Here is a 23,448-nt window from a genome sequence, read left to right as displayed (position 1 = left end):
TTAAAATTTTTAATATTTTATTTATTTTTGAGAGAGAGATAGAGACAGCGTGAGCAGGGGAGGGGCAGAGAGAGAGAGGGAGACACAGAACTAGAAGCAGGCTCCAGGCTCTAAGCTGGCAGTCAGCATAGAGCCCGACACAGGGCCCAAAACCACAAACTGTGAGATCATGACCTGAGCTAAAGTCAGACGCTTAACCGACTGAGCCACCCAGGCGCCCCTACACAGCTGCATTTTAAATGGTTCTATAAGAGTCTATGTGATATCCCAGGTTTTGCCTCTCAGTCTACAAAGCTGAAAACATTTATTATCTGGCTTTATGTGAAAAAGTTTGTCAGCCCCGGGACTAGCTGGTGACTAAGGTCCCTTCTAACTCAGATCCATAATTTTATGATTTTCCATGTCAGGTGTCAGCAAACTGTTTCTGTAAGGGCCAGATACTAAGTATTTTTGACTCAGAGGGCCATGTAGTCTCTGTTGTAACAACAGCTCGTTAGAATGTAAAGAGTTGAATGTGACTGAGTTCCAATAAAACTTTATTTACAAGCACACCCAGCAGGGCCAGCCCCTGCTCTCCATGAAAGGAAAGTCCCACTGCCGCCTTTGAACATCCAGGTCCACCTGGAGGATGATGTCCGGGACCCTGGGATGGAGTGTGAGTCAGAGTAGCCTGGGGGCGGGGCAGGTGCCCTGGGTCGGCCTCAGCCGTGCTCCCGATGGGCTGGCCTTCAACATGTCCCTCAGGCTCCCTTGGTCTCCTGTCTGAAATGGAGTAGGAGTCCTCGATCCTCTCCCAGGAGGGGCCATCGGTCCCTCACTGACCAGCTCCCGCTGAGTGTGTGGCCAAGCAGGGGATCCCGGGCCGAGCAGACTCCACCCTGCCTTGGGGCCCATTTTACAGCAGCACGGGTGGGGCAGTGACCTTCACACTCCATCCTAGGGAGCCCGCAGGAAGTGGGTGATGGAGGGTCTGCAATGCCTGGATTGGGCACCTTCTGCACAGGAAGCCAGCAGGAGGCAAAAGCTAGAGGGCCCCGGTCCCTGGTCCCCTGACAGGGGTGCCTCCTTCCTGCAGGCCCCCAGCCCAGCATTATGGGTTCCTAGGAGACCAAGCAGACAGGCCCACCGGCAGCCCAGCTTCAGATGTGTAGACACCGGCAAAGACCTGTCTGGCTTCTTGCATCCGGGGCCTAGGAGAGCTGGGAGGAAGTCCCACCATGTCCAGCTGCCTACAGGTGACAGCTCCTCTGGTCTTCCTTCTTGCTGGCCTCTCGGTATTGGCGTTGGTGTGGCTTGGTGTCTGCCTTCCGGGCCATGACTTTTCTCTTGGCTGGACTGGCAGCCACCCCAGGAAGGTTCTGGGAGGAGAGGGAGGATGCTCACAGGCAGGACTGGCTTCTGTCCACCTTCCCGATCAGCAGGCTTGGACCCTCCCCTCCGGCTCTTTTCCCTCTTGCCCTTCCCTCTGCCAGGTTGGTGATCGGGTGGGTGGGGCTTCCAGAAAGGTGTGTGAGAATCCTGGCAAGANTTAGAGTACACGGCTCAGGGACGTTTAGTACACTCATAATGTCACACAACTGCTTTTGTCTACTTTCAGAACATTTTAGCCCCAGACGAAAACCCTGTACCCATTAAGCACACGCCCTCACCTCAGCCCAGGGCACTGGAAAGTCTGAATTTGCTTTCCCTCCCTGTGCATTTGCCTGTTCTGGACATTTCTAATGTGTCTATCTGTCTGTAAGCCACAGCTTCCCTGGTGGGGGGCGGGGGAGCAGCAGTGGGGCCGGGGGCGGGGGATGAGCAGAGAGCACAGACACGCACATGCACTCAACTGAATGGAGCTCAGATCACGTCCCTGTGAAAGCCCTGGGCAGGGGTGTCAAGAGACCACCTGGCAGCGGGTCTGCGGGTGTGAAGCTACGGCCCCGTGGCCGCTGATGGATACAAAGGGGCAGGGCTGAGCATCCGCATCAGGTGGTGTGCACGATCCGGGCAACCAGAAGTGGTCTGGGGGCCTCGGACAGGAGGAGTAGGTTCCTTATCTGGAGGCCATTAGCGCTGGCCTGTTTGCTCTGGCCGTGGAGCGTGAAGGAGAGCAGGCCTGATGGGCTGGGGGCCCTCTGTTGAAGCCCCCTCCCTGCCGGCTGCAGCCCCTGCACAGCCAGGCTCAGTGGGAGCCTGGTGGCCTGGAGCTGGGATGGCACCGTGTGGACAGCCAGGCGGGGCCCAGGCTCCCTGGGGCCTGCAATTGTCCCATCTGCAATTGTCCCAACTGCAATTGTCCCATCGCCCCGCCTCCTTCCACCAGGATTGCGGCCCCATTGAGGGCCGACGCACAGGTGCACAGGGCCTCAGGGGGCCTCGGCTCTATCGGGTAGCCACTCAATGGAGCTGTATTCCAGGACACTTCGGAATTGCCTGTGGTCTTGTGGAAACACGGACATGAAAGTGTGGGGACAGCTGAGCTGGTGACTTCCGCTCAGCATGGGGGCACACCTCCAGCAGAAACGCGCCTGGGGCTGGGGCGAGGGCAGCAAACCTCCTCCCCCTCCGTGTGCTAGCTGCCCCAGGGGCAGGTGCACAGCGTGCTTGGACCAGCCAGATCGGTGGTGTCAGCACGTGTGGCTCTCTGTCCCATGGCCATCTGTGTGCCAGTCATTGCCACCTCCAGGGCCCTGCTGGAGCTGCTCGCCGGATGTGGGCAAGACAGGCCTGAGGGGCCCGTGGCCACACAAAGGCACCAGCAAATGGGCACATGGGCACAGTTCTGCAGGTGAAGGGCTGTCAGAAGGTGTAGCGAGATCACGGCTGGAAAACGGGGCGGGGCCTCCCCAGGCTCCCAGAAGGACTCAGATCCCTGTTGCTGGAGGGCCGAGGTGCTCAGCCCCTTGTGTCCCCACCACTGCCAGGCACCAGGTCCTCCCCACGGCACGGTGCTTGGCTCCTTCCAGGCCAGGGGGAGAAAGTCTCTCGGACTTCTCTCTGACCTCCAGGCCGTTTTGGAAACGTTCCCCAGGCCATTGCACTTGACCAGGGTAATCTCCTTTCCGATGAACTGTAATTACATCTGGAAGTGCCCTCATTTAGCCCCATCGGGAAGTGATGCCTTGGTGTTCCGAGGGCAGTCCACTCCCAGCAGGAGGAATTCTGTGGGCCTGCACGGGGGAGTCCTGTGGAGGCCTGCCTGCCCCACCGTGGAAGGGAGTTCTAGGCGGTGGGAACAGGAGGGGCACGCGGGGTCAGCCTTAACTCTGCAGGCCGAGCCAGCATTAGGGGTTTGCCTTGGGGAAGGGCCTTGGTGAGGTGTGGGATCTAGGATGGAGGCTCTCCAGGAGGAGGAGGCTGGGGCAGGAGGCAGCTGGGCGCCGAGCCCAGATCTGGGGAGGAGCCAGAGGTCCATGCAGACTCAGAATCCTGTGATCGGGCAAGTGATTGGTGTGGGAATAAGGGGGTCCACTCAGACACCTTTCATCTCTAATGCCTAGGGTTCTGTCCTATCCTGCCTGGGCCGGGGACCTGTGGGTGGGGACTGCGTGGGGACCTTTGGAAGCAGACCCCTGAAGTCCCTCAGTGCAGGTGGGAGAGCTGGAGAACTTGCTCCTGACCAGGCAGGGGGCCGGGGAGTCTGGGTTGGACTACCCAGAGGCAAACGGGGCCTGGCTGTTGGATTTCGAGGACCCTGCATCTCAACAGGGTGGGTCCAGATATTGGGCTCAGGGCCCAGGTAGAGGGGGCCGAGGACCTCCATCTGGCAGAAACAAAAATAAGTCAACAATAGGGCCGGCTGGGTATCACTTGGGCTCCTCCCTTGCCCCACCCCCAACCGCTCTGTTTCCTTATTTGTAAGATAAGACAGATCCTCTCTTGGCAGTGATGGGTTTTGGAAACACTTGGAAAAGGTGATGTGTTCATTAAATGCACAGGATCAGTACAGCATCACGGCCCTAAATTCTAGACGCCTGATGATCTTTCGAGGGGTTACGTAGGTGAACGTTTTTGTTTTGGTTTGCATTAGTACTTGTAGGTTTATTTTAACGTGGATAGGGAAAAAAATTAAGTCAGTGCACCAGACACCAACGTTCATGAATAGTTTTGCTCAGTGTGGTTGAACCCCGAGGCGTGCACTAACCTGAAAGGCGGAATGTGAAGTGAATCGCTGTTCAGGCTCACCTGGAGAATATGTGGGGGCATCCCTGAAGGACTGAAGTTTGTCAGGGCTGGTCAGTTGCAGACAGATGGGGCCACAGGCCGGTCTCGGGGCACCAGGTGCCATGCGTGGCCAAGCCGGGTAGGATCTAGCTCCCACAATGTGCTGCGACACCCTCTCTCCACGTCCGCTCTGGGTTCCGGGATTTCCGGGGAGCAGTGTGCAGACATCCTCAAGTCACACCGGTGGCCGAAAGCTCAATCCAGGTTTTAAAAATAGAACCTGAGACAAATGAATGTGTCTCTCCACTCCCACCCCCAGTGCAGAATATTTCCAAAGGAAATTGCCTCCTGTTATTTCATTCTATTACGGAGCATGGCTCACAGAGCCACTCATCCCTCCATTAATTTTCCATGGGGAAAGGACTGTGCCTTCCTGGCTTAATGGAGAAGCTAGAATACCACAGATCGCCTGATTGGGGCCGGGCCCTGCCATTCCCGGAAACCTGACGCCCGTGGTCCCAGAGTGTCCGGCAGTACACGGGGCGCCTGAACGGAACTCTCCGGCAGCGCCTTGCCTGCTTTCTCTGCTGCGCCCAGAGAGTGTGGCCTGGAGAGCTTTGCACCTAGTGGGTGCTGAAGGAGCTTGGAAAGTGCTCTCCACTGGCCCTTTCTCTTCTCTGCCCACTGGAGAAGGAATGGAAAAGGAGCCACAGGTGGACAGAGGCCAGGGTCCAGTCTCGGGCAGCCACCCAGCCACTACAGGGCCCTCTGCCCATCACTGGCCCTAGATCTTCCTTTTATTAGGAATCTCTACCTGCTTCTAAGCAGATGGCTTCTCCTGCAGGGTCACCCTCCTGGGAAGCAGCTTCAGACCAGCAAGTCTGCAAGGAATTTCCATTTTCATTGCTGCCTTTGCTGCGTGCACTCAGGGCCAGGCAGCTTATGGCTTCCTGGATGGTGTGAGTGAATTGTGGCAGAGGGACTGGAGCCGGCCCAGCACAGAGCATGAAACTGAGGCCGGATTCTCTGGAACCCCGTGGGGGTCCCCTCTGGGCTGGGGCTGGGCCCCAGTGCTTGCTGTCCTGCTGCAGTCGCTGACTGGTGTCGGGCTCGGCTCCTCCCCACCTGTGACTTCCTACTCACTGGAATGCATGCCAAATGACCCCAGTCTCTTCTGCAGGCTGCTTTCGAATGAGCTGGGCTCTGCCCCCAGCCTCTGCGTGGGCTGTTCCTCTTTCTGGAATTCTCTCTCTGCCCTTCTCCTGATGAATTTCTTCTCCAGATCCCAGCTTGAGCCTTGCCGCGGCCTTCTGGGCCCGCCATCCCGCGTGCCCGTCCCGCGGCGCCCAGTGCTTCATCACGCCACGTCACCTGCATTCACAGCGCTGTCCCTCCCACCGTCCACAAGTCCCATAGGCAGAGCCTGGCATGTTTCACAGTCATCAGAGTGTGCACAGCCATCGGCCGCAGCTCCACACAGGGTGACGAGGGGTTACATCACCGTCTACAGAGGCAAAAGCCAAGGCTCAGGACACCCAAGTCTGAAAAACAGTACTGCTCTTTGCCCGGGGCTCTTTTACTGGGCGGCCATAAGGTGCCCCCCCAGAGTACTTGAGGCAGATGGTATGCTGGGATGGCCAGGGGGTGCCTACCGTGCCTCATTTCCCTCGGTTTGGGGGCCGGGGTGGGAGGCAGCCCAGGCAGGGAGGAGCAGGTGCTAGAGCTATGTCTAGGGAGGTAGAGCCCAGGGTCCAGGCTGGGGGGGTGGGGTGTCACTCCAGCCCACGAGAGCACAGAGGCCCGAGCATGACGCCCACCCACCCACATATTCTCTCTGCTGGGTGCTCCCTATTGCCCTGGTTGCCAAGGAGCCAGGGGCCTGCAGGTGAGCCCCGCTCTGAGTGGGGCAGTCAGCCTTGCCAGGGCCCGCACCCTCCTACCTTCAGGAGAGGTGGGGGGGTGCTGAGGCTGGCTGGTAAGCTGCCTGCTCCATGGCCTTAGCTGCTGATCTGCAGGGCTGAAGGTGTGCCTGCGTCACAGGGCTGCCCAGAGGGTGAGGGCTGCTGGGTTACCGGAAAGGCAAGTGAGGGCAGAGAGGGGTGGGGCAGGGGTGGGGTGACCACGTACAACAACAACAGGGTGTGCATGACCCTGGGCCAATCCCAGCAGCTCAGCCTGGATCTGCGGGGTGACCCTGGGTGCAGGCAGCAGGAAGGCTGAGGGAGGGCAGTGGTGGGTGGAGAGCCGGGGATATGGGCAGCGTGACCAGTGTCCAGGTGTGCGTTGACATACACATGCCGCTGTTTGACAGGTCACCATGCAGGCCTCTGCCCGCAGGGTGAGGGACAGGTAGTAGGTAGTGGGGTGCTGCTCTTCCTCCAGCTGATGAATATGAACCATAACCTGTCCTGTGTGGCGTGTGCCGGGTGCCTGGGACATCCTTGGGGGAAGGAGAAGAAGCCTCTGTTCTCTAGGAGCTGAAAGTAGTTGGAGAAGAGAGTTCGAGGGAGGTGTTTTTAGCTCCAATAAGGATGGTTTTACAACAATTTGAATTTTCCAGCAGAATGAATGAGTGGGGATGGTGAATTTGTTCTGCTTGAAAGAGCCTTGTAAACAGAGGTACTTTGTGATGGATGGATAGATACAGGATTGACTATTGGATGGATGCATGGGTAGATGGATGGGTGGGTGGACAGAGGGAAAGATTGATAGACTGATGGATGGAAGGATGAATGGATGGAGGATAGACTAATGGATGGGTAGGTCGATGGATGGATGGCTAGATCGAGGATAAACGGATGGATGGATGGGATGATGGATAGAGAATAGACTGATGGATGGGTGATGGGTGGATGATGGATGGATGGATGGATGGATGGATGGATGGATGGATGGAGGAGAGACTAATGGATGGGTGGGTGGGTGGATGGATAGAGGCTAGACAGGTGGAGGGGTGTGTGGGTGGGTAGGTAGATAGTAGGCTGCCCAACTAAGAGGTACCTAGTACAGAGTGAGTACAGGCAGCTGCCTTACATGAGGCAGGAGAGCTTCATGTCTGTTCTGAGTGTTGCAAACATGGGGTGTGGGAGTGGGAGGTGTGTGTTAGTGGCACACGCATGCTCTTGCTCCCACACACAGCCTTTCCTTTGAGTGTGTCCCTCACCAGTGCCAGTGCTCCACTAGTGAGGCAGACCCTGAACCTTGCTGCCATGCGTTACTATAAGCCCAGTCACTTTGCCTTGTCTGCACCTCACCTTCTCCTCTTGAGTAGCCAGTTGGAGAACCTGAACTTCCAAACCCAAGAGCCCAGTCCCCTCCTCCACGTTTTTGTCACTGGGTGTTTAACAAGGCCTTCGATGGCTTGGCCCCAAAAGGAGCTTGCTGGGGGCATTTCAGAGGTAGAGGGAAGACATTAAGGGGTCTCTGAGGTGCCACTTGGGATGCAACCAGCCCTGCCCAGGAGCTGTGGAGGCCGCAGAGGGGGCAGAGCATGCCCTGGGCTTCTGGGCACTGTGTCCACTCCAGGGGCACAGGATGCCAGCACCGCGTGCAACACCAGCCAAGTGCAGGAGAGCGTGGGTACAGCCAACGGCATGCATCTTTTCTGCTCTGAGCCACATTTGGCTCATAAGTGCCGGTTGCTAACTGGACAGGAACTGGAGTTTGCAAACTGGTGGCCTTTAGGCTGAATCTAGGCCACTGTCATGCAGAGTCTAAAGCAGTTGTCATTATTGCCCATTTCTAATAATTAGAGTATTTTACATGCAAGTCATGATTTCTGGCTTTTCTCTCAAAAAGTAAAAAAATGTAGGAGGGCCCAGGCTCCTCATTCTGGTTACCTCTCCTGTGGGGCGGGGAGGAGGGGCAGCGGAGGGCTGGTGCTACAGGGCCGGACACCACAACCCACCAGCGGCCTACGTCACTTGTTCAGGTCACCGGCCTGGCCTCAGCAGGCTCTGAGAGCTCCTGGACTGGCTATTCTGGGGGTCCCCTGGGAGACCGAGGGTGGGAAGGATAGGAAGCCCCTCTCCACACAGTGATCTCCTGACTCTCCCCCCAGCTTCATGCAGGCCATGCTGAGCCAGCCCAAGATGGAGAGCCTGGATAACCCCACGGCCTACGGCTTGGGCCTTGCGCTCCTGGGAATAGGCAGCACACTTGTGCTCTCCAGCTTCTTTGCGCTGGGCTTCACCGGGACCTTCCTAGGTAAGACCCCAGGGCCTGGGGGGCCATGAGCAGACGCACTCTGGGCTCAGTGGGGTGCTGGGGCCGGGTGGCTGACTGCCCTGCCATCTGTGACACCTTCTTGGGGTGCACAGGCAGACCCAGCCGTTTTCTTGCTCTGCCACTCACTCTGGGGCTCAGGGGCCTTCCCTCCTCCGGGCCTCTGCCTGGTCAGCTTGGGAAGCTGAGCTCTCCTACCCCATCCGGCTGGTTGGGTGCCAGGCCAGGTGGGATTTCCACTTGCTGCGTGGGGCCACAAGCCAGGGCTGGTGCAGGTCTGGGTCGGGTGTGGGGCAAGGGGGTGCTGTCCCTGCTCTGCATCCCCCACTGACTCCGGCTCAGGCGCTTTTGGGCCGAGAGCCCTGTGCTGGCCTGGCAAGGGGTCCTTATGACGTCAGCAACTTCTAGCAACTCGGAAGCCCAAAGAAGAGAGCAGCAGGGGAGGCCGCAAGAGCAAGGGCGTCTCTGGGTCAGGGGCAGAAAGGAGGAGGCAGCCCACAGAGGGAGACCCGCGGGCAGCCGGCACGTGGGAGGTGCCTACCTCTCAGATGGGCTGGATCGGGGGCTCCCGGGCCGTCACCAGTCTCAGCCCCCAGCCCACCTCACAAACCTGGCCTCAATTTCCTCCAGTGCCCAGGGCAGTCCCCACACCCTCCTGGTTTGCCTGGGTGTCTCTCTACCCACAGCCACTTGGGATCTGGAGTATTGCAGGGGGCCTGGGTTACTGTTGGGTACTGTGGGCTGCAGTGGGGGGCCTGGGGTACTGTAGGGTTCTGTGGACTGCAGCGGGGGGACTGGGGTACTGCGGGGTGCCGCAGGGGAACTGGGGTACTGCAGGCTGCAGCGGGGGGCCTGCAGCTCTGCAGGAGCTCGTGTTCACAGGCAGATGAGACCCCCGGGAGCAGCACGTGCCGGAGGCCTGTGCCGAGGCCTGGCCTGGGCCTGTAGGGAATCTGCAGCAGCAGGGCCCGCGGACGGTTCGGCACCTCCTGCTTAGGCTGCAGCTTTGGGTGCCCAGTGCTGGGAGAGGGTCATGGAGGCGGGAACCTGGGGGGAAAAGGTGGAGCTCAGAGTCTTCCTGGTGGGNGGGCCAGGCAGGCGAGGGCTGGAGATCAGGTGGGGGCAATGTCACGTGTCCCTGAAGGCCATGTAGGGGCCTGAGGCTTCACTCCTGGGGAGGTAGGGTCACAGAAGGGCTTGGAAAGATCTCATGCCAGCATCAAGGAGGTTGGACTGGCCGGGTAGTGGGGGGAGGTACAGGGAGGAGGTGGGGATCATGGTGTAGGCCTTACAGAGCCGAGGCCAAGGGCCACGGAGGGAGGAGGGGCGCTTCCTGTCCAGCTCAGGTGCTGGAAGACCGGGGTGAATAGCCCTGTGGCATGCAGGCACGGGTGTGGGCACAGAGCTGGGAAGGAGCTGGCGGAGCCCCGGACGGTGTGGGGGGCAGGACATGGTCAAGGCCGTGTGGGGCGCATCGCCTAGAGGAGCCAGTCGGGGGGTGGGGCGGGCAGTGGGCAGGAGCCTGACTGGAGCAGTCACCGCAGCACGCCTCCGCCCAGGAGAGACGGCCGAGAGGGGCCGCTGGGCTCTGGATGTAGGGCACAGTGGCCACCTCCGTCCTGTGAGTCACCCCGAAGCGGGTTTCTGTGCCATCCGCCTCCAGGCCCACGGCCCCATTTCCTGCCTCCTGGGAAGACAGCCTTCCGCAGCCCTCGGGCGGCTCCTATGCTCCACACCTTTGTCCCCAGACAGCGGACTCCTCTGCCTGTGGCTGCCCTACTTCCACCCCCGATGAAGCTCTGAAGGGTTCCGGGGAGAGGAGGCGGGGTGGACGCGGCGGGGCGGACACGGCGGGGCCCTTCCTGAGCAGCACCACACGCCTGCCCGTGGTGAGGGCTGCCTCCTGGCCTGTGCTGGAGACCACGTCTCTGCCTCTAGGAGTGGCCTCGTCGCCAAGTCCCAGAGGGGTGGGTGATGGGCCTGTACGGGATCGGCCATCTGACGGTCGCACTCTCCACTGTGACCGCTGCTCAGGGCTGGCCGCAGGCTGTGGTGGAGGAGCAGAGCAGGCCCCCTGGATCCCCGGGGTGGGAGGAGCTCACCCAGGATGCGGCCTGGGTGAGAAGAGAGGATCTGGGGGCAGGAAGAGTGGGTAGCAGGCAGGGAAGGGCCTCTTTCAGGAGGTGACATAGGCCGAGGGAGAAATGAGGAAGGAGGAAAGATGCTCACTAGACAGAGAGCAGGGAAAGGCATCCCAAGCAGAGGGAACAGCATGTGCAAAGGCACAGAGGAAAGGAGCAGACGGGGGTAGAGTGGGAGGGCTTCAGGACCCTGTGCCCTCAGAGGTGTCTGCATGCCTGTGACCCGAGTGGACCCATTGCCTGGGGTGCCCCTTGACTCGGTGCACTGTACCACCAGCTCCTTGGCTGGGCAGAGCCTCCTGGAGGAAACCCCATGGTGCCCACCCTGGGGGCCTCCCTCAGTCACTGTACAGCCAGGCCATGACCCTCCGCCCCCACCCCCCAACTTGTCCACAGGCGACTACTTTGGGATCCTTATGGAGGCCAGAGTGACCACATTCCCATTCAACATCCTGGACAACCCCATGTACTGGGGCAGCACAGCCAATTACCTGGGCTGGGCCATCATGTGAGTATCAGGACTTCCTGCCCACCCTCCCTGCCTCCTGGGCAAGACGGGCCAGCCTCTGTCATCCGTGGAGCCGACATGTCCCTTGGGACTTTCTTCTGCATGCAAATGACCTCCTAGAACGGGTTGGCGAGCTTTCTCCCACAGGGGCAGGGCCAGAGCGGCTTCCAGGCCACAGGCAGAGCGGCCCTGAGACCATAGGTAAATGAATGGCTGTGGCCGGGACCAGCCCCGCTTCGCTCATGGATGCTGAAATTGGAATTTCATATAATTGTTGCATGTCATGAGATAGTCTGTTCTCTCTTTTTAACCATTTAAAAGTAGAAAAATCATTTCTGGCCTGCAGACCATAGACTGCCAACCCTGTCCTGGAACATTAGGGCTGGCAGGTCCTGAGCCACTGCCAAGGGCTCATGCTGTCCAGAGACCCCAGGGGGGGGGGGCCCAGCGTAGGGGGTGCCGTGGGCTCTGGGCCTCACACCCTGCGCCCCTCCGAGCACTTCCTGTTTGCCCATTTTCCGTATTAGGGCTTCTCTCACAGGCAGTGTTTTGGTAGAAAGCGGTCTGCTTTTATTGGACACTTGGAGCCATGTGCCTAGAATGTTGCAGGTGCTCCCAGAGACCAGGAAGGCTCTAAGACATAAAGGAATGAGTCTCAAATGGTAGAATGTCAGGAGTGAGATGTTTCCTTGCAACCACTGCCTTCAGGTGCAGCCCAGATTGGAGCGCTGGGCTTTGAGTGCCAGGCGCTAGCGGGAGATCTGTGGGTCTGGCTGGGACCTCGCCCCCTGCCCCAGCCCAGTCCCTCTCGTCTGGACTTGGCCGGTGGGATCCTGGGGGGGAGGGTTCCATGCCCCTAGATTCATCCACTCCAAAGCGCATCTCCCTAGGCCCTACCCTGCAGCCTCTTGATTCTGCCCTGAGCTCACCCCTGCCAGTGCATCCACTGTTCCCTCCCTTTTCCATTCCCTTTTGGTGTTTCCAAACCCAACTTGAGTGCCCTCTCCTCCAGGAAGCCCTCCCTGACCACTCCCCCTCCCCTCTCCCCACACAGCTGTGTCCTCTGTGCTCAGATGGGCCTTCCAAAGGCAGATTTCACATGTGGGCCCCTTCTGTGCCCCAGTGGTGGTGGCCGGTGCCCAGGAGTGAGATGTTACCAGGTCAGGACTCTCAGGAACATATGAGGGAATGTAGGGAGGAAACCAGCCGTGCGGTGAGAAAGGAGGGCCTCCTCTGTGCTGCAGAGACACGGCCTTTCGTCTGAGCTCGTAGAGAGAGGCCGTTGCCTGGGGCTGCAAGACACTGACCCGGCAGGGCTGCCCAGGCCTCCTGCAGCCCATCTGCTTCCCGCTAGGGGCCCCACGGATGGGGGAGCTCTATGGGCCTGGGGCAGCGGGGCCTCCTGCTCTCTCCAGGCCTCCGCCTTCCCAGCCCCCTAGCCCGAGTGAGACACCCCGCTCCCCAAGGTGCATGGTTGGTTTCCTCGGACCAGCCCTGCCACCCCCTCAGGCTCAGCAGGGCATGTGGGTCAGTCTGGACCTCAGCCTCCCCGTCTGCAGAAGGAGACGATCCTTTCCACACAGGGTTGTTAGGGTGTCAAGGTCAAGAGTGTGAGAGCACGTGGGAAGTGGGAAAGCTTCCTGTGGATGTAACGGAGTAGGGGTGCCTACTTGGCTCACACTCCAGGGCCCGGGGTGGGGACCATCCCCCTGAGCCTCCGCCCCAGCTCCTTGGGTGCCAGATTTGTGGGTGGGGAGGCTCTGCTCATTCCAGAAAACAAGCGAGGGCCAGTGAGTAAAGCTCCCAGGGGGCAGATTTCAGTTTAGCCCCAGAAGGGTCTCCGTTTGGCATTGGCATCTCCACCTGGCTGTGACGATGGGCGGGCAGACCCCTCCGGCCTGGAGGATGGTTGGAATCGAGGCCACAGAGTGGAGGGTGGGGCCTTCACAGCCCCTGCTGGAGGGCTGCCCGCGCACACAGAGAGATGGGGTGAGGCCCAGGCGGAGGTGAATGGGCAGGGCAGAGGGTCTCCGCTTGGCACACACAAGTCTAGGGCCCCCAGCCTGGGACTTCTGTGAAGGAGGCAGAGCGGGGGACACAGAGCCCGCCTGGGGCCCGTGCTCCCTGCTCGCTCCCGGGCTCTGTGCGGCCCCATGATCCAGTTTCCCTCCCGCTCCCCTGGCCATCTGGATGCCGCAGCCCACCCCCTGGGGAGCCTCTGGGGTCAGAGGCAACTAGAAAAGGTGGGACCAGCTGGACAGTGGATGCACCCAGGCTCCTCCGTGTGGCAGTCACCAGCAGGAAGCCATGAAGGGTTCCACATGTGGCTGGGGGCCTTGCACCTATTTCTAGAAAACAGCCTGAGAACACGGTCGCTGGAGCACAGGCTAGCATTGTCCCCCCATCCCTCCCCACCCCGGGAACATCTTCCTCTGCAGAAAAGGACACGCTGTCTGAGAGGCCAGGCATTCTTNGCTCTGGTCTGAGAGAGAAGGCGGGCCCGGGACCTGACTGAGTGTTCTCCACAGGCACGCCAGCCCCGCCGGCCTGCTGCTGACCGTGGTCGTGGCCCTCATCTACATGGTCGCCATCCAGTACGAGGAGTGAGTAGGCACACTGTCACACACGAGGAGTGTGGCTGCCGAGCGGCCGANAGGGACGGGGCAGCCTGGGGCCTCCTGTCCATGCTGCAGTGGGGGCCCGGCCTGGGGCGGTGCATCACCCCTGAGACGTGCTGACGGGACCTCTCTCCCCCGCAGGCCCTTCACGGCTCAGATCTACCAGCAGAAAGCGTCCTCGTCCCACAAGAGGAGCTGACCGGGCCTGTGGCCGCTTCACTGAGGGCCTGCCGCCCCCGGCCTGCCCCGAGTGCTCAGCCCTGCAGCGGGGAGAAGGGCGCCTGGCCACCGCGCCAGTGTTCACGTCTGATGAGTGCCACGCAGTGCCTTGGAAACCTCTGCCTCGGGGGCCCTGGACATGCTGTTGTTTGGCCACTGAGCCCCCCGTCCCACTACCCACAGCGCGTCCTAACTCACCAATAAAAGGCACCCTGACGCCAGCATCCCCTCCGGCTCTCTGTCTGGCCAGGTGGGAAAGGGGAAGGAGTTTGGTGCTCCTGGGGAGGGAGCATTCCCCTGAGGGCTCCAGGCCAGGCTGGTGTGGCCTTCCTTCTGCCTGAGGCCTCTCAGCCCTGAGGCCGGCATTACCATCCGTGGTCGGCAGGGAAAGGGCTTGCCCAGACATTTGGGCTTCCTGTGCCGCCGGCCTCACACCCTGCCCCAGCGCCCCATCTTCTGTCCCTTTCCTTTGGGGAGCCAGCCCAGCCTCTGGGTCGAGGTGTCCTCATACCACCCACCAGGCCCACATGCCAAGGAGCTCCCAGCCTCTGCAAGCTGCCGTCAGAGAGTGAAAAGCATGCTGAAAACGTAAAAAGTGATGTGATGGTACCTGGTGGGGATGGGAGCCTATTAGCCATTGTGGTCGGGGGGGCGCCCTCTGAGGAGGTGAGATTTGAGCTGAGACCCAAATGAGCAAAGGTAGCAAATGTGAGGATTCCAGGCAGCAGGAATGGTGAGTGCAAACGCCCTGTGGCCAGAACAAGTGTGGGTGCCTAAAGCAGCAGGCTCTGAAGGGCCGAGCTAGTGAGGGGCATCAGCTGGGCCCCTTGGGGTCAGGCCAATGAGCTGGGCCAGTTGGCACACACCCCCCTCCCCTGGGACACTACCACATTTGCAAGAAGCTAGGCTGTGACACTCATGCTCTCTGAACCCCAAGCCACCAGGTCCAGCCCTGATGAGCTGGCCTTGGAGACAGATCATCTTTGTGGGGTGATCTGAGGGCGATCAGAAAAGCCCAGATGTGATTACAACGCAACCCCCCTTTGGCCTGTGAGGGGTCTGGCACTGGATGGAAATGTCATGAAGCTGAAGACTGACGTGGCGTGGGCTGTGGGATGGGGCTGGGGAGGCTACTGTGCTCCCCCAGATTTGCTAGCCGTGTTTGAGCCAGCAGTGGGAGGGGAAGGGCCGGGCCGGCTGGACCTCGGAGATTTGGCACGCACCTGCTCTGGGCCCCCGCCCCGCAGCGGCTGCGTCTGCGCACTCCGCACTACCACGCAGGCCGGGGTCGCCCCCGTTTGGCAGCAAAGGCTGGGTGGCTTGTCCCGGAGACACAGGTCTGTCCCGCCCAAGCTCACACTCCCTCTCTGCCGCTGAGGTGGGAGGCGCTGAGGAGAGGTGGGGGCTCCCGATGCCATGGCGGAGGGGTTCCTGAATGGAACTGGAGGACCTTGGCCCGGCACCCAGTCTCCCCACCCCTCCCCCGGGCTGAATGCGGCATCTCTGCTTAACGCTGACATTTCTCTCCTAATCCCTCGTAAGCCTTGAATCGCCTGAGGAGCAGGCCACGGGATCGTTTGGGGCCTGGTGGTCAAGCCCGGCAGCAGAGGGCAGTGGACAGGACTGGCCGGCCCCTCGTCCTGGCGCCAGCCTTACCTGCAGGCCGCCGGCCCTCCAAGGACGTGGGGTGGCTTTCCCGCGTTCGTGCTGGGAGCCCACAGTGAACCCAGACTCCACCTGCGCACGGGCTCTTAGGGCGCCAGTCCCCCACGCTGTACAGGGGCTGCCATAGCCATGCCTGCCTTATGGATGCACCAAGCGCCCAGGCAGTCCAGGCTGGGCCCCCCTCGCCACCCAGGGAACTCCTTGAGGCCTTTTCTTTGGTTTCTGGAATCCAGAGTCTATCTCAGGTCTTTAGGACCCACAGGAGGCATCTGGTCTGATCTTACCCAACGCTTCAGTCCCTGCCTCTGACATACCCCTAAGAACAGGGAGCTCACTCCTCCACAGGCACCTTTGCACACATAGCCTTTAAGGATATGCTGGTCCCCCGAAGTCAGGGCAGAACAGAGGAACCCCAGGTATCCTGATCCGTAGGTACACTGGCTGTGGGAGGAGCGGCCCAGGGCGGGGCCAGAGCCATGCACTGAGCTGGCTGTCCTGAAAGGGTCTGCTGTAATGGGAACAGAGCTCAAGGCTAAAGAGGAAACGGCTAGACAGCTGTGATCTGGGCTTGATGAAGGCAGCCTGTCGGAGAGGAACACCAGCTCTTTTTAGCCACCGTCCTGTCCAGGCAGTGGCTATGGACCAGGGTGACACAGGACACCTTTGTGCAAGGGGCTGCTAGGGATGGGCTCGGGTTGGCATGACAGCGTCATTGCGGGAAGCAGCCACTCACCTTCGCCCCTGCTGGGGGCCTGCCCGGCACTCTCCTCAAACAGCTCTCAAGGACGACTAAACCACTCTTTGCCATCGGGCCGGGCTGTGGCGCAGATTTCTTGCCTTGCGGGCCAGCTGTCCACTGTCCAACGTGCCCTTAACATTTGGTCAAATATTTTTAAAGTTCTCATTTCACGTTGAGCAGGAAAATTGCTGCCCTGCCCGTAAATGATATTTACAAGCAGGCTCAGCCTCACAGATGCTGTTTGTTACCTTATGACCAAACACACAGGAAAGGAAATCATTTGTAACCATTGTTAACCTGGACAACATAAAAACAAGGCTTGGGCTGGCAGGCCGTGGGTGGTGGGAGAGCTGGGAAGCTGGGGTGGGGGGAGTTGGGGGAGGTGCGCACACGTCCCCCCACCCCCCAGCGCGTTGCCCAGACTGTCCACGGGCAGACCAGACAGGCTGATGGCTACGAGTGACTTGCCTGAGCCCAGGGCTCGCCTGCTGAAAATACATCCCACCCTGGGACCGCCCGGATTCAGTCAGCCCGTGGCAGGGCCCAGGCATAAAGTCTCGAAGGCCACCCCAAGGAACAGAAAAGTGTAATTCAATTAGCAAAGAGCTTGGCAGAGGGCAGCTGTGCAGGGGGTCAGCCTGTGTGCAGGGGTGGGTGCCTGCCTCAGAGCTGGCCTCACTCCTGTGAGGTGTGGGCTTTAAGGGGGGTCCAGCTTCCTGTTTGTTTCACGAAGTTCCTTTCTGAGGTTCCGATGCTTCAAAAACATGAGCATGTGTTACTGTTGTAACAAAGAGTTCTGCCTTTGAAAAAAGCCAGGAAAGAGGCAGCCCAAACTAGCTACCTCACCCCTGCTTGCTTCCCTGGGGGAGTGAGGGCCCACAGGGGTGGGCAGGTGCATAGGCTTTTGGGGGGCATCCATTTGGGGAATGAATGACCCAAGCGCTCAGGGCTTAACTCTGCTGACTTAGGACAAGTCTCGTGACCTGGCATCTGTGAGGTGGGGTGATGTGCCCGGAAGGCATCAGGAACTGTGGGTTCTGACCCAGGCTGGGCCCAGTGCCTGCCACTGGCACTTATCAGCTGGAGCAGGCTGGGGGCCCGATGTCAGTGCCAACCTTGACATCTGCCCTGGGATGGGGGAGGGACGCGCTATCCAGGCTGGGTCCCACCCACTGGGTCTCCCTAAGGAGAGCTGGGTTCCAATCCTTGGCCCTGCGGCCCTTGAACCTCTGCTCACAAAGGCCTACCCCGAACTCGAGGCCCCCTTGACTCTGGCCCCCTGGTATGGGCCATCAAGAAGGAGCCAGAAGCCATGCTACTGCAGAGCCTAGCTGCCCACAGTGCACCTTCACAGCAGGCAGAGGGAGGGCCCTTCATCTGGGGGTGACACGAGCCCCTGCTGTGACCAGCCCCTACCCTTGATCCTTGTCTGGTCCCTTCCTGCAGTGAAAGTCCTGCCCCACTGTCCCCAGCAGCCCTGTGTGCGGCTCATTTCTTTCTCACCTGAGATGGGGAGGGCAGGGTCAAGAGCGGTGGGGGACCCAGTCCAGCTGGTCTGTCGCATAATTCCTGCCTAAAGGACACCAAGAATCAGAGCCAAGTGCTGAGCCCGTGGGTGCTCATCATGTGATATGTGCCTTTGAACCACCTCATCAACAGGAGACACAAGGCCTGGGGACAGGTGTGGAGGGGGTGGGGCATACTCGGAGAAACGGGGCACAGATGTCCCACAGCCGGGGACAGAGCCACAGGAGGGGTACAGTCGGTGCTTAAGAGCCAGGACTGCCCATTCCCTGGGTTTAAGCTCCAACCCTGCAGTTACTAGTCATGGGCAAGTCATGCCCCCTGCCTCAGTTTCTCCATCTGTAAAATATAGAGAGTAATAGCTCCTACTCCTTAAACGTTGCCAGAAGCAAGGACTTGTAATAGTGTGGGGCACACGTAAACCCTCTTCTGGGATCACTCTGCAGAGGGTGTGGGGCTCAGTTGGAACTCTTGTCATAGAGGCGCTGGATAAGATGAACTTGCAGCCCACAGGCCCCATGCAAAGAGCAGAGGGCTGCAGGCTGGCGCCCCTGACACTCACAGCCTGGGGTACCCTGGCCCTTGTGGATAGGTGGGTGGCACCAGCTAATGGCTCCCTGGCTCTCTCCCAAATTAGACGCAGCCCAAGCAAAACACAGCACGGCCTCTCCCGTGGGCTCCAGGCCCATCAGTGGATCCACCTGGTTACTGATCAACCTGCGGCCTGCTGGGTTTGCTCCTGCGCCCCCCTCCTCCCAGCCCTGCGAGCTCATGGGTCATTTACTGTTGTTATTAGCAAGTTTCCTGCCCCCTAAACTGCTTGTACTTTCTCATCCACAATCAGAACCAGAACCACCATCTTCCAGAAGAGGAACCCTAGACTCAGAGAAGACGAAAGGCTGCTGTGTGCCCAGGGCCTTCTCACTTGCCCACTCTGTGTCTTGGAGGCCCAGCTCCCCCAGCTCTAAAACGGGAATGTTTGCCCCAGAGACTCCCAAGGCACAGAATGCTGTGGGGGAAGGAGGAAGGGACATCGGCCTAGGCTTGACCAAGGAAGAGCAAGTCTCTGGTCCTTTAGGTGCACCCAGGAAAAGGATGGGGTCTGCCCCCGCCTGAAAATCCCTGCCGGGCTTCAGAACGTCCCTGGCTGGGCAAAAGGAGACGCTGAAGCCTGCAGCAGAGCTCGGGGCGGTGAACGGCTGGTGTCGGATCCCGGCCTGGAGCCCCGAGGCCCGCACCTCCGCAGACCCCCACCCTGCCCCTAGCCCCCCACTCCAGCCCAGGGAGCGGTGCCTGCCACCTCTCTGCTGCGCCGGCGGGGTCTCTGCTGCCCTCTGGCGGCCAGAGCGCGAGACGCCAGCCTCGGCGCTAACGCTGCTTCCCGGGAACAAGCGCGCGCCCGCGGACGGGAAGGGGGCTGCGTCGAGGGTTCGTTCTCCGTATGGTAGAGAGAAGGTAGGTATGCAAGGCCCCGCGCGAGGAACCCAGCGCTGCTAAGCGCCTGCGATTACGCCGCTGCTATGACTGGATTGCTATTGTTATTCTCTGAGTAAACTGAGGCCCAAAGAGAGTGAGTGGGAGTGTGCACGTGCGGGGGTGTGTGTGCGTGTTTCGGGTGGGATCCTTGCCGCGAGCCACGAAGGGTCAGAGGCACAGCCGGGATTACAGACCCGACGCCCTTGCGGCTGCTGAGCCCCGTGCAGGGGAAAAAGGGGTCCGCGCGCCTTTAGCCCCAGCGGGGCCTGGGATTCAGTTTCTCCCCGCGCGTAGCGGGCGGCAGCGGACAGAGGCCCGCGGAGGTCGCGGGAGGGGCGGCGGGGGCTCGCGGGGCGTGACGNGGAGCTGAGCTGGAGCTGGAGCTCAGCCCCAGCCCAGCCCCAGCCCAGCCCCAGCCCAGCCGATACCCCAGCGCGAGCGGAGCACAGCCTCCCAGCCGCTCAGCCCCGCGCCCCCGGCCGCCCTCCGTACTTCTCTCGGCTCTGCGACCGCCCCCGCGGCCCCTGCGCCCAATGAAACTGGCCGCGATGATCAAGAAGATGTGCCCGAGTGACTCGGAGCTGAGTATCCCGGCCAAGAACTGCTACCGCATGGTCATCCTCGGCTCGTCCAAGGTGGGCAAGACGGCCATCGTGTCGCGCTTCCTCACGGGCCGCTTCGAGGACGCCTACACGCCCACCATCGAGGACTTCCACCGCAAGTTCTACTCCATCCGCGGCGAGGTCTACCAGCTGGACATCCTCGATACGTCCGGCAACCACCCGTTTCCCGCCATGCGGCGCCTCTCCATCCTCACTGGTGAGCGCGGGGCCGGTTCGGGCGGCGGTGGGGATGGGGTCGGGGGGAGGGAGCTGTGCCACCGGGAGGGCGGCGACCCCTGATCCGAGAGCGCCGGCGAGGGGCGAGGGCCGTTCCGCCGCCCCGCGCCACGTTGAGCGCGGCGAGGTCCGGACGTCCCGCGCGCGGGCGCTGGGGCGGCCCCCCTTGGTGGCCCAACTTCAGCTGTTCGCTCGGCCGCCCCCCTCACCGTCGCCTTTTCCGCTCTCCGTGTTCCCCGTAGGAGACGTTTTCATCCTGGTGTTCAGCCTGGACAACCGCGACTCCTTCGAGGAGGTGCAGAGGCTCAAGCAGCAGATTCTCGACACCAAGTCCTGCCTCAAGAACAAAACCAAGGAGGACGTGGACGTGCCGCTGGTCATCTGCGGCAACAAGGGTGACCGGGACTTCTACCGCGAGGTGGAGCCGCGCGAGATCGAGCGGCTGGTGGGCGACGACCCCCAGCGCTGCGCCTACTTCGAGATCTCGGCCAAGAAGAACAGCAGCCTGGACCAGATGTTCCGGGCGCTCTTCGCCATGGCCAAGCTGCCGAGCGAGATGAGCCCGGATCTGCACCGCAAGGTGTCGGTGCAGTACTGCGACGTGCTGCACAAGAAGGCGCTGCGCAACAAGAAGCTGTTGCGAGCCAGTAGCGGCGGCGGCGGCGACCCCGGCGACGCCTTCGGCATCGTGGCGCCCTTCGCCCGCCGGCCCAGCGTGCACAGCGACCTCCTGTACATCCGCGAGAAGGCCAGCGGTGGCGGCCATGCCAAGGACAAGGAGCGCTGCGTCATCAGCTAGGAGCCCCCCGCCCCCAGACCCCCGCGTCCGTGACTGAACCGAGGAGGACCTTTCTGTTTCAAAGTCACCCGGGCCAGCCCCTGCGCCCCGGCCGGCCGCGTGCGTGGGGACTAGCGTCTTCCCTCCCCGGGCCCCTGGCCGAGCACACTGGGGAGGCAGTAACCAAAAAGGGACAGTCATCTGTTATGGAAGGAAAGAACTGGCCAAGATTGGGACTTCTCCCCACCCCCCTCATCCTCAGTGGTGCCTGCCACCCCCAGACAGGGGGGCACAGGCCGGCAGAGGGCGAATTTGTCTTGTTTCTGATAAAGACAAGAGTGGGGAAGTGAGTTAATCAGCCTCTGTTGGGCTTTGAGAAACCTGTCTTGCCCCCTGGAGGGTCAGGACAGGACATGTGGGGCATTATCTGATTCTGGGGTGCGTGACTGCTGAAAGCTAGAGGCTACTGAAAGCCTCTGCCCTCCAGAAACTAAGGGGGTGCAGGGGGTGCGGGTCAGATCGTAGCCAAGTGACTTGTTTACATGAGTGTGTGAAATTGCACAAAGAAAAACAAAACACACACCTTGCACTTTAATAGTTCTGATGTCGTCATGGACACGAACAAAATCTTACCCAGCTGTTTGTACTGTGTGTGGTAGTCTTTAAAGTTACTGTTCCTGTTTTTGTAATTGAAAATAAAACCGTTTAAAACAAAGCCATGCTTACTTTGCTTTTAGAAATGACTGGAAGGCAGAAGGGTGAGAAGGGAGGGATGGGTTTTTACTTCTGTGGCATCAGACTCCCCTTGCCCAGACTGGAAATGACCCTGGCGTTCTGAAAACCGCTTCCCCCCGCCCCCCCCATGGGAGGAAAGGCTGCAGTTGATGGGGCCAAAACGCTTCTATCTGGGAATGGCTCCTGCAAAAGCCAGGACAGTGAAGGGGTTCAGGTCCGTGCTGGAGCTGCCACCACAAAGGGCCTCTGGGGCGGGTCCCAGCTGTTTTGTCCTTGACTCTCTACAGGCCCAGGGCAGTGAAAGGGCCTCCGACCTGCAACCCGCAGTTGGCATGAGGTGTCACAGGGGCTCTGCTTCCACAAAGGAAATAAGCCTTGAGAGACTCCTGTGGTGTCAGGCAGGTGCAAGCCCCTTGCCCCCAGGTCGTCTCCAGGGCCTGCCACATGGCCATCTAGAGGCGGTTGGAGATGGCCCTGGCCAAGCACGCCCCTCCGGCCCCGGAAGCAGGTTCCTGCCAGCGCCTTCTCTGCCTCACTGTCTCGTCTTGGCAGCTGAGGATGCCTGTTCCTGACTCGGGACCCAGCCCTCCTGCCACTTGTAACTGCTGGCGTGGGGCAAGTGACACCTGCCAAGCCCCAAGTTCTCGCCCCCGAGTTAGAGAACACCCTCTGCATTGGGGGGCCCGTGAGGAGTGAGATGTTTGCAAAGCACTCAGCACGGTGCCTGCCACCCAGTAACGCAAATAATCGGTGGCTGCAAGAGGTGCTCAGCCCTGGGAGGGGCACTCAGTACCGTCCCAGGGCGCGGTTTCAGCCCTGCTCTGGTGACGGTGGCCCCCTGCCACGAATGAACTCCCCTCTGGGCCCAGGGGCCAGTCACAGGTGGGCCGGATGTCCCACCAGGCCGGCCGAGTCCTCGGGGCCGGATGCCGCTCCTTAGGGAAGTTACTCTGTTTCTGCGCTGCTTGTGTCGTGTGTGCACCGAGCAGGACGGGGCGCAGGGCCGAGTTCTTCCCATTTGTTCTCTCCTCTAAGCAAAATGAACATCTTGCTCTCAACTATGAAAGACCGGCCTCCTATAATGAATGTCCCAGTACAAAAACCAAGATGTCCTGAGAGCAGAATACGAGTTCTTTTAATTATACTCTTGAAAAATGTCACAAGTCAAACCCCTGGAATACAGGAAAGGTTCTGTGTCTGCCCCTGAAAAGCCCTTGTCCGTCTCGGCCTGGCACAAAGGCCCGGTGGTCTTGTTCCGTGTGCTTCGTGCTTCATGATATGTGGTCAGAGCCTTAAAACTGGCCCATACGCTGCTCTGAGATCTCGCGGAAATAACTGATTCAGTTAAATACAGTCTCCAGGGGGCACTGGTCTAATAGGTGACTACTGCCCGCTTCATTTCAGAGCCTGCTCTTCTGCCCAAAGCCACTGACACCTGACCCCCTTCACACACAACACAAGTGGAGCTGCTGCTAAAAATGTCCTCGACCACTATCCCCGCCACCGAGGCCATCGGCAGGCGTCTGTGAGGCCCGACTCGGTCGGCACGGGTTATGTGCCCATTTCTAGACCTACTTCTCCCCTCATCTCTGACAGTCAAGGGAAGAAGCCGCAAACGGGGTCCCACCCGGTACACATGAGGGGTGTTATGAACATTTGGAAGCAGAACCAGGCTGTACAGCTTCCAGGTGTAGGCCTTCACCGCTCCTTGAGAACAATCCAGAACACACCCCTCACACCGGGCTGAGGGGTGATCAGAGCCGTCCCTCAGAGCTGCCCTTCTCTGTACAAAGAGCCCATCGTGACTGCCTCTGTCTGCGGTGCAGCAAACAC

At 60.2% G+C, this 23,448-nt stretch overlaps 2 protein-coding genes across 13 annotated transcripts in view; both read left to right on the top strand.

Annotated features, from left to right (window-relative positions):
* PEMT (phosphatidylethanolamine N-methyltransferase) overlaps positions 1–14,080 on the top strand; it is a 101,335-nt gene extending 87,255 nt beyond the window's left edge. For all 11 annotated transcript variants that reach the window (XM_077746608.1, XM_077746615.1, XM_077746614.1 and 8 more), the window contains 4 exons: positions 8,210–8,355; positions 10,911–11,022; positions 13,551–13,625; positions 13,782–14,080. In XM_077746608.1, the coding sequence (XP_077602734.1) occupies positions 8,210–8,355; positions 10,911–11,022; positions 13,551–13,625; positions 13,782–13,839 (391 nt within the window). In that variant the 3' untranslated portion in view covers positions 13,840–14,080. The remainder of the gene's footprint in view (positions 1–8,209; positions 8,356–10,910; positions 11,023–13,550; positions 13,626–13,781) is intronic.
* A 5,581-nt stretch (positions 14,081–19,661) lies between these two features.
* Positions 19,662–21,595, top strand: RASD1 (ras related dexamethasone induced 1). Of its 2 annotated transcripts, none has more exons than XM_077746781.1 (2): positions 19,662–20,082; positions 20,345–21,595. In XM_077746781.1, exons 1-2 carry the CDS (start codon positions 19,797–19,799, stop codon positions 20,899–20,901), a joined length of 843 nt encoding a protein of 280 aa, XP_077602907.1. In that variant the 5' UTR covers positions 19,662–19,796; the 3' UTR covers positions 20,902–21,595. The 2 variants fall into 2 exon arrangements, with proteins under 2 accessions (XP_077602907.1, XP_077602909.1); XM_077746783.1 differs by having other exon boundaries at positions 20,419–20,599.
* Positions 21,596–23,448: the final 1,853 nt, after the last annotated feature.

The sequence above is a fragment of the Crocuta crocuta genome, unplaced genomic scaffold, assembly GCF_008692635.1.
Source record: "Crocuta crocuta isolate KB4526 unplaced genomic scaffold, BGI_CrCroc_1.0 scaffold139, whole genome shotgun sequence".
NCBI classification, from domain to species: domain Eukaryota; kingdom Metazoa; phylum Chordata; class Mammalia; order Carnivora; family Hyaenidae; genus Crocuta; species Crocuta crocuta.
This window is presented reverse-complemented; position numbering and strand designations above follow the sequence as displayed.